Source organism: Coregonus clupeaformis, chromosome 36 (assembly GCF_020615455.1).
Source record: "Coregonus clupeaformis isolate EN_2021a chromosome 36, ASM2061545v1, whole genome shotgun sequence".
NCBI lineage: Eukaryota > Metazoa > Chordata > Actinopteri > Salmoniformes > Salmonidae > Coregonus > Coregonus clupeaformis.
In genome coordinates, this window is record NC_059227.1 from 7,469,592 (window position 1) to 7,480,271 (window position 10,680).

General features: G+C 43.9%; 1 protein-coding gene across 2 annotated transcripts in view; it reads left to right on the top strand.

Moving 5' to 3' along the window:
- LOC121552442 (tumor necrosis factor alpha-induced protein 2) overlaps nucleotides 1-10,236 on the top strand; it is a 38,779-nt gene extending 28,543 nt beyond the window's left edge. For both annotated transcript variants that reach the window (XM_041865378.1, XM_041865379.1), the window contains exons 11-12: nucleotides 7,051-7,172; nucleotides 9,847-10,236. In XM_041865378.1, coding sequence (XP_041721312.1) covers nucleotides 7,051-7,172; nucleotides 9,847-10,018 — 294 coding nt within the window. In that variant the 3' untranslated portion in view covers nucleotides 10,019-10,236. The remainder of the gene's footprint in view (nucleotides 1-7,050; nucleotides 7,173-9,846) is intronic.
- The last annotated feature ends 444 nt before the right edge of the window (nucleotides 10,237-10,680 follow it).

The following is a 10,680-nucleotide window of genomic DNA, read 5'->3' on the forward strand; positions in this document are numbered from 1 at the left end:
TCAGGTGTGCTTGTCCAGGGTGCTTGTCCAGTTTTGTCCTTAACTGCATAATGTTCATGACACACTCATATCCAAAGCGTTCTCCCAATTTGTAATTGTCTGCATAATTTCCAATCCCCCATATATTTTTGAAAATATATACAGTACCAGTCAAAGGTTTGAACACACCTACTCATTCAAGGGTTTTTCTTTATTTGTAAAAAAAAATTACATTGTAGAATAATAGTGAAGACATCAACACTATGAAATAACACAAATGGAATCATGTAGTAATCAAAAAAGTGTTAAACGTATCAAAATATATTTTATATTTGAGATTCTTCAAAGTAGCCACCCTTTGCCTTGATGACAGCTTTGCACACGCTTCACAATCTCTCAACCAGCTTCATGAGGTAGTCACCTGGAATGCGTTCAATTAACAGGTGTGCCTTGTTAAAAGTTAATTTGTGGAATTTCTTTCCTTAATGCGTTTGAGCCAATCGGTTGTGTTGTGACAAGGTAGGGGTGGTATACAGAAGATAGCCCTATTTGGTAAAAGACAAAGTCCATATTATGGCAAGAACAGCTCAAATAAGCCAAGAGAAACGACAGTCCTTCATTACTTTAAGACATGAAGTTCAGTCAATCTGGAAAATGTCAACAACTTTGAAAGTTTCTTCAAGTGCAGTCGCAAAAACCATCAAGCGGTATGATGAAACTGGCTCTCATGAGGACCGCCACAGGAAAGGCAGACCCAGAGTTACCTCTGCTGCAGAGGATACTTTCATTAGAGTTACCAGCCTCAGAAATTGCAGCCCAAATAAATGCTTCACAGAGTTCAAGTAACAAACACATCTTAACATCAACCGAATTGCTGCAAAGAAACCACTACTAAAGGACACCAATAAGAAGAAGAGACTTACTTGGGCCAAGAAACACGAGCAATGGACATTAGACCGGTGGAAATATGTCCTTTGGTCTGGAGTCCAAATTTGAGATTTTTGGTTCCAACCGCCGTGTCATTGTGAGACACGGTGTGGGTGAACAGATGATCTCCGCATGTGTGGTTCCCACCATGAAGCATGGAGGAGGAGGTGTGATGGTGTGGGGGTGCTTGCTGGTGACACTGTCTGCGATTTATTTAGAATTCAAGGCACACTTAACCAGCATGGCTACCACAGCATTCTGCAGCGATATGCCATCCCATCTGGTTTGCTCTCAGTGGGACCTACATTTGTTTTTCAACAGGACAATGACCCAACACACCTCCAGGCTGTGTAAGGGCTAATTTACCCAGAAGGAGAGTGATGGAGTGCTGCATCAGATGACCTGTCCTCCACAATCACCCGACCTCAACCCAATTGAGATGGTTTGGAATGAGTTGGACCGCAGAGGGAAGGAAAAGCAGCCAACAAGTGCTCCTGTTGGAAAAGCATTTCAGGTGAAGCTGGTTGAGAGAATGCCAAGAGTGTGCAAAGCTGTCATCAAGGCTGTCACGGTTTCGGCCGAGGCTGCTCCTCCTCCTTGTTCGGGCAGGCTTCGGCGGTCGTCGTCCCCGGAGTACTAGCTGCCACCGTTCGATGTTTCATGTTTGTTTGGTTTTGTCTGTTTGTACACCTGTCCCTTGTTAGTGTTTGATTTTGTTTCCTATTTAGTTATCGTGTGTTGGGTCAGGTGTTATGTGTGATTGTTTTTTGTCAAGCTGTTGCTCTCTGGATTTACTCTCGTGTTTTGTTGTGTTTCGAGAGTCCGCACTGTGTGCGCTATCGTTGTTTTACGCACTGTGTTTATTGTGCGTAATTTGTATTTTGCCTCCCGGTTGGGTTGGCTGTTCGCCTGTTTGGTGCTGCTTTCGTTGACTAAAGTCTGTTCACGAACGCCCGTGTTTCCTGCGCTTGATTTCCACACCGCATCTACACTCAGCTACTGACAAAGGCAAAGGGTGGCTACTTTGAAAAATCTAAAATATATTTTGTTTAACACTTTTTGGGTTACTACATGATTCCATATTTGTTATTTCATAGTTTTGAAGTCTTCACTATTATTCTACAATGTAGAAAATAGTACAAATAAAGAAAAACCCTTGAATAAGAGGTGTGTCCAAACTTCTGACTGGTACTGTATATAAATGATATATTTGTGTGTATATATATATATATATGTCACGCCCTGGCTCTGGGGACTATGTTATGTTGAGCCAGGGTGTGTAATTCTATGTTTGATTTTCTATGTTGGGCTGAGTGACTCCCAATCAGAGGCAACGAGTGTCAGCTGGGTGTCTCTGATTGGGAGCCATATTTAACTGTCTGTCTTTCACTTTGTGTTTGTGGTTTCTTGTTCATTTCGGTTTGTGTTAAACTGTAGACGTCACGTTATCGTTTATTGTTTTGATCGTGTGATCAGTAATAAAAAGATATGTTCACCTTCAACGCTGCGCCTTGGTCCTCCTCCTTAAGCGATCGTGACAGAAGAAACCACCATAACAGGACCAAGCAGCATGAAGAAGAGAGAGGATGGACTTGGGAGCAGTTGAGTAGGAGTCTCGACTGGGCCAAGCCAAGCCAAGAGAAGAGGAGAGAGGTTGGACTTTGGAGCAGTGGGGTGAGAGTCTGGCGAGAACAATGGAGGCCTGGTCCACGAAGAGGAGAGAACCCCAGAAAATTTTTAGGGGGGGGCTCACGACGTCGGACCAGCAGGAGGCCGCGATAGAGCGGTCCAGTGGGTTGCCGGAGGAGGCCGCCGGGTTACGGGGGCCACTGGTCGAAGAGGGGATGGAGGAAGTAGAGGCACGGCGAGAGGTACTGGCGTGTGTTGCCAGTCCGGTCCGGCCCGTTCCAGATCCCGGTGTAGGGCCAGTGGTGTGTGTCCCCAGTACAGTCCGGCCCATCCAAGCTCCCCGCACCAAGCCAGTGGTGTGCGTCGTCAGCCCTGTCCGGCCCGTTCCTGCTCTCCGCGCCAAGTCTGTGGTGCGCGTCGTCAGGCCCGTGCCTGCTCTCCGCACCAAGTCTATGGTGCGTTTCGTCAGCCCTGTCCGGCCCGTTCCTGCTCTCCGCACCAGGTCTGTGGTGCGCGTCGCCAGCCCAGTCCGGCCCATCCAAGCTCCCCGCACCAGGTCAGTGGTGCGCGTCGCCAGCCCAGTCCGGCCCATCCAAGCTTCCCGCACCAAGCCAGTGGTGTGCGTCGTCAGTCCGGCACGGCCCGTGCCTGCTCTCCGCACCAAGTCTATGGTGCGTTTCGTCAGCCCTGTCCGGCCCGTTCCTGCTCTCCGCACCAAGTCTGTGGTGCGCGTCGCCAGCCGGTCCGTCCAAGCTCCCGCACCGGGTCAGTGGTGCGCGTCGTCAGCCCGGTCCGGCTCATTCCTGCTCCCCGCACCAAGTCAGGGGTGCGCCCGTCAGCCCGGTCCGGCCCGTTCCTCCTCCACGCATCAAGCCAGGGGTGTGCGTCGTCAGTCCAGCACAACCCGTGCCTGGGTCATGTCCGGGCCGGATCCGCCGCCAGGCGGAGTGCCCACCCGGTCCCTCCCCTGTTGTGGTTGTTTGGCGCGGCCGGAGTCCGCGCCTTGAGGGGGTACTGTCACGCCCTGGCTCTGGGGACTATGTTATGTTGAGCCAGGGTGTGTAATTCTATGTTTGATTTTCTATGTTGGGCTGAGTGACTCCCAATCAGAGGCAACGAGTGTCAGCTGGGTGTCTCTGATTGGGAGCCATATTTAACTGTCTGTCTTTCACTTTGTGTTTGTGGTTTCTTGTTCATTTCGGTTTGTGTTAAACTGTAGACGTCACGTTATCGTTTATTGTTTTGATCGTGTGATCAGTAATAAAAAGATATGTTCACCTTCAACGCTGCGCCTTGGTCCTCCTCCTTAAGCGATCGTGACAATATATTTCCCTTTATTATGTTCCCCTCCTCTAAACTAATGGATAGCACTTAGGCTTCTACTTCCAGCTTATACATACTATATACATTTTATGTACACAGTATATTTTCCAATAGATTTCTCTTGTTTGTTTTCAGCTACCCTCAACCCCTCCCATCTATCTCTGAACACCATCCAGTTAAATTTGCCAATATATTTTTCAACTGTGATGTTTCACAAAAGTTCTGAACTTTTCTATTTTTGTAGATTCTACATATTGTAAATTAAAGATAAATATTTTTTCTAAGAGTATTATTATATTGCTCGATTGACTATGACTTTTTAAATCACCCAGCAGTGCTATTTGCAGAGTTAGCTCCAGGTAAATGTTGCAATTCTTCAGCCATTCCTAAACATGCGACCAAAAACAAGCTACATATGGACAGTACCAAAACAAGTGATCTAATGATTCTGTCTCTTTGCAGAAAAATCTGCAGAGCTGGGATGGTTGTATCATCCATATACAGTGGGGAGAACAAGTATTTGATACACTGCCGATTTTGCAGGTTTTCCTACTTACAAAGCATGTAGAGGTCTGTAATTTTTATCATAGGTACACTTCAACTGTGAGAGACGGAATCTAAAACAAAAATCCAGAAAATCACATTGAATGATTTTTAAGTAATTAATTTGCATTTTATTGCATGACATAAGTATTTGATCACCTACCAACCAGTAAAAATTCCGTCTCTCACAGACCTGTTAGTTTTTCTTTAACCCTCCCGTTGTCCTAGGGTCAAAATGACCCGCCACTGTGTTGAACCAACTTTATTTAACTGTTATATTTTTTGGATCATTTGTGAGAAGGATGCAGTGATACTTTCTTTAAAGTCTCACTGCCTCCTTCTCACAAATGATCCCAAAAATATAAAAATTAAATAAAGTTGGTTCAACACAGTGGCGGGTTATTTTGACCCTAGGACAACGGGAGGGTTAAGAAGCCCTCCTGTTCTCCACTCATTACCTGTATTAACTACACATGTTTGAACTCGTTACCTGTATAAAAGACACCTGTCCACACAATCAAACAGACTCCAACCTCTCCACAATGGCCAAGACCAGAGAGCTGTGTAAGGACATCAGGGATAAAATTGTAGACCTGCACAAGGCCGGGATGGGCTACAGGACAATAGGCAAGCAGCTTGGTGAGAAGGCAACAACTGTTGGCGCAATTATTAGAAAATGGAAGAAGTTCAAGATGACGGTCAATCACCCTCGGTCTGGGGCTCCATGCAAGATCTCACCTCGTGGGGCATCAATGATCATGAGGAAGGTGAGGGATCAGCCCAGAACTACACGGCAGGACCTGGTTAATGACCTGAAGAGAGCTGGGACCACAGTCTCAAAGAAAACCATTAGTAACACACTACGCCGTCATGGATTAAAATCCTGCAGCACACGCAAGGTCCCCCTGCTCAAGTCAGCGCATGTCCAGGCCCGTCTGAAGTTTGCCAATGACCATCTGGATGATCCAGAGGAGGAATGGGAGAAGGTCATGTGGTCTGATGAGACAAAAATATAGCTTTTTGGTCTAAACTCCACTCGCCATGTTTGGAGGAAGAAGAAGGATGAGTACAACCCCAAGAACACCATCCCAACCATGAAGTATGGAGGTGGAAACATCATTCTTTGGGGATGCTTTTCTGCAAAGGGGACAGGACGACTGCACCGTATTGAGGGGAGGATGGATGGGGCCATGTATCGCGAGATCTTGGCCAACAACCTCCTTCCCTCAGTAAGAGCATTGAAGATGGGTCGTGGCTGGGTCTTCCAGCATGACAACGACCCGAAACACACAGCCAGGGCAACTAAGGAGTGGCTCCATAAGAAGCATCTCAAGGTCCTGGAGTGGCCTAGCCAGTCTCCAGACCTGAACCCAATAGAAAATCTTTGGAGGAAGCTGAAAGTCCTTATTGCCCAGTGACAGCCCCGAAACCTGAATGATCTGGAGAAGGTCTATATGGAGGAGTGGGCCAAAATCCCTGCTGCAGTGTGTGCAAACCTGGTCAAGACCTACAGGAAACGTATGATCTCTGTAATTGCAAACAAAGGTTTCTGTACCAAATATTAAGTTCTGCTTTTCTGATGGATCAAATACTTATGTCATGCAATAAAATGCAAATTAATTACTTAAAAATCATACAATGTGATTTTCTGGATTTTTGTTTTAGATTCCTTCTCTCACAGTTGAAGTGTACCTATGATACAAATGACAGACCTCTACATGCTTTGTAAGTAGGAAAACCTGCAAAATCGGCAGTGTATCAAATACTTGTTCTCCCCACTGTATATAACATTCTATTAGTTGCAAGAATTTTGTATAATAATTTAAATGGGAAAACTGTTCAATTGTTCTCCCAAGTTAGACTAAGCCCATTGGAATGCATGAGATCCTCTTCTGTAGCCCACATGGAAAGCGGTTCAAAACCACCACCATCTGGGTAATTTTATGACTTGGCAGACTCCAGGCAGTCTCTAAATCAAATCACCCATGTAGCTTAAACTGCAACTGTGGACTGATTCTCCTAAACTCTATTTATTTAGACGACTTGTCTCTAAACCTTAGTGGGGAATATAAACAGGTCAAAACATTTGGTTTACTGATGTTTAGTTACTGTGAAAGTAAATCATGTTTTGACCAAAATGGAGGATAAAGTAAATCATTTGATTTGATTCAGCTCTATTTGTAACTATGAATTTTCATCCATTGACAATTTTCACAAGTTTCAGGAACTATATATGCAAATTGTAGTTACTTAAATGCTTTCAACATAAATACCTGTATTTCCAGTCTTTTAATAACTGCAGGTCTTCACAAACGTTATCTTTTAAGTCCTCTTAATGAGTTTGCTACAATGTAAACTTTGTTTATCTTTTAATTCCTGTAAAAGCAAGTCCCACATATAGCTCTCCACTTCAGCCCCCTGAAGTCAAACCATTGCCCAACCCACTCAACAGATATTAGTTTCAAATCAAATCCAACTTTATTTAAAGTGAATGTAAACATCCCAATACTGTAAAGTAGCCATAATACAGTAAATGGAAGACATTAAATACATTTACATTACATTTACGTCATTTAGCAGACGCTCTTATCCAGAGCGACTTACAAATACATGAAAGTATGCATAATTTGACCTTTCCACTGTCCACAGGGGTCCAAAAGGAGCTGGCTGAGTAAGGTCCTCCCTAAAATTGCGGAGGTGGTCAGACTACAGGACCCAGGAAGCATCCAGCTGGAGATCGTCACCCTGGCTAGGGACTACCCAGACCTTAGGTGAGACAGACAGACAGATCCTCCACACAAGGCTAAAGACATAGATGGAGAGCTTACCTACAGTGCATTCGGACAGTATTTAGACCCTTTTATTTTTTCCACATTTTGTTATGTTACAGCCTTATTTTACACACAATTCCCCATAATGACAAAACAAAAACAGGTTTTTAGAAATGTTTGCAAATGTATTCAGACCCTTTACTCAGTACTTTGTTGAAGCACCTTTTGCAGCGATTACAGCCTGGAGTCTTCTTGGGTAGGACGCTACAAGCTTGGCACACCTGTATTGGGGAGTTTCTCCCTTTCTTCTCTGCAGATCCTCTCATGCTCTGTCAGGTTGGATGGGGAGCGTTGCTGCACAGCTATTTTCAGGTCTCTCCAGAGATGTTCAATCAGGTTTAAGTCTGGGCTCTGGCTGGGCCACTCAAGGACATTCAGAGACTTGTCCCGAAGCCACTCCTGCGTTGTCTTGGCTGTGTGCTTAGGGTCGTTGTCCTGTTGGAAGGTGAACCTTCACCCCAGTCTGAGGTCCTGAGTGCTCTGGAGCAGGTTTTCATCAAGGATCTCTCTATACTTTGCTCCGTTCATCTTTCCCTCAATCCTGACTAGTCTCCCAGTCCCTGCCACTGAAAAACATCCCAACAGCATGATGCTGCCACCACCATGGTTCTCCCATCTCCCCAGAGGAACTCTGGAGCTCTGTCAGAGTGACCATAAGGTTCTTGGTCACCTCCCTGACCAAGGCCCTTCTCCCCCAATTGCTCAGTTTGGCCCGGAGGCCAGCTCTAGGAAGAGTCTTGGTGGCTCCAAACTTCTTTCATTTAAGAATGATGGAGGCCACTGTGTTCTTGGGGACCTTCAATGCTGCAGACATTTTTGGGTACCCTTCCCCAGGTCTGTGCCTCGACACAATCCTGTCTTGGAGCTCTACAGACAATTCCTTCGACCTCATGGCTTGGTTTTTGCTCTGACATGCACTGTCAACTGTGGGACCTTATATAGACAGGTGTGTGCCTTTCCAAATCATGTCCAATCAATTGAATTTATGGCAAGTGGACTCCAATCAATTTGTAGAAACATCAAGGGTGATCAATGGAAACAGGATGCACCTGAGCTCAATTTCGAATATCATAGCAAAGGGTCTGAATACTTATGTAAATAATAATAATAATAATCTAAATAAGGTATCTGTTTTTTATTTTAATACATTTGTTGTTGTTTTTAAACAACAAAAAAAAACGTGTTTTCGCCCAGATGAGGAAAATAATTAATTTAATCCATTTTAGAATAAGTCTGTAAAGGAACACAATGTGGGTAAATTTAAGGGGTCTGAATACATTCACAGAATCACATAACTCCAGTCACATGACCTGGTGCTACTTTCACAGTATCCCAATCACATGACCTGGTACTAATTTCACAGTACCCCAGTCACATGACCTGTTTTCGCCCAGATGAGGAAAATAATTAATTTAATCAATTTTAGAATAAGTCTGTAAAGGAACAAAATGTGGGAAAATGTAAGGGGTCTGAATACATTCACAGAATCACATAACTCCAGTCACATGACCTGGGACTACTTTCACAGCACCCCAGTCACATGACCTGGTACTACTTTCACAGCACCCCAGTCACATGACCTGGTACCACTTTCACAGTACCCCAGTCACATGACCTGGTACTACTTTCACAGTACTCTAGTCACATGACCTGGTACTACTTTCACAGCACCCCAGTCACATGACCTGGTACTACTTTCACAGCACCCCAGTCACATGACCTGGTACTACTTTCACAGTACTCTAGTCACATGACGCAGGACTAACATAAAATGGGTCCGTCAGATTAAATGTGGGGTTCGCCTAATGTGAAAGGCATGTCTGTGGGTACATCTTTCATATTTCACATAAGCAGCAACGCCATTATAAAAGTTGTGTGGCCTTAATCCTTAAATGCTGAACACAGATGTTTGGGCCAAATTTGATCTCAACATCTCTGGTTGCACTTTCTTTGCCATCTGCTTTGTCTAAACTTGTCCTTTCATGATGTTGTTCATGCTCAAAAGAGGGAGGGAGGGAGGAAGATACACAGAGAAGGGGTGTAATATGACTCCTGTCTGATGTCTAGGACCGGCCAGCGATCCCTGCTATCCCCAGCACTGTGCAGTGGAAGAATACAGGCCAGGGCTAGATATGCATCCCAAATGGCACCCCATTCCTGTCATAGCGCTCTAAAATTAACTGTTTTCAACTATGTTGATCAACTATAACAGACTAAATTAACTGTTTTGAACTATGTTGATCAACTATAACGGACTAAATTAACTGTTTTGAACTATGTTGATCAACTATAACAGACTAAATTAACTGTTTTGAACTATGTTGATCAACTATAACAGACTAAATTAACTGTTTTGAACTATGTTGATCAACTATAACAGACTAAATTAACTGTTTTGAACTATGTTGATCAACTATAACGGACTAAATTAACTGTTTTGAACTATGTTGATCAACTATAACAGACTAAATTAACTGTTTTGAACTATGTTGATCAACTATAACAGACTAAATTAACTGTTTTGAACTATGTTGATCAACTATAACAGACTAAATTAACTGTTTTGAACTTTGTTGATGAACTATAGTGTTTTTTGCTCTTCCACCTTTCTCAGTTGGAGGCAGATCTCGGCCCTGCTCTTCCTCAAAGCCAACCTATCCATGGCTGATGTTGATGGCATCAAAAAGAGCCTGGAAGAGAACCGTCCTACAGTCAACTCCTCCAATACCAACCCACCATTCTTCTCCAAGGTCCCAGCAGTCAAAACTTGGTACATGCCATCTTAATTACGAAAATACGTCATATAACCAGATTACAACTAGCTGGTCTCTGTTACAACCAGGTAAAGACGTCTTTCTTGGTTGTTATCTTGTCATCTAACCAGATTATAAAGAGTCCTTTGCTTTCCATAAAATATGTAATAATAATGTCTTTGCAACTACCGTATTTTCCGCACTATAAGGCGCACCGGAGTATAAGCCGCAGCAGCTAAATTGAATGATGTGTACATATATAAGCCGCACTGGACTATAAGCCGCAGGTGTTTTAATGTTTAATTACCATATGTAAGGGTTCGTGCACAGGGGGGATTGTCGGGAAAGAGATGGCTGCTTGAGGAAGCTCCCATTTATTAACATTTCAACAAACAAGTTGCATATTTGCATAACGTATTCAAGTGTTACCATTTAGTGCAATAGTAGCTACAGAACATATACTGTGCTGTGTAAACTGTACTGTATCACATAGCGTTTCAGACACACAAACTTTTCAACTTTCAAACTTAAACGGTGCGCTCCCAGCGCACATACCGGCAGTGATCTACAGCAGTGGTTTTCAACCAGTGGTCCTTGAGGGAGTGCTAGGGGTTCCCCAGAAAAATTAGTTAATAGCGTCACAATCATTTAACCACTTAACTTTGGTTATTTTTGAAAAACCTTGAAAGTGTGCA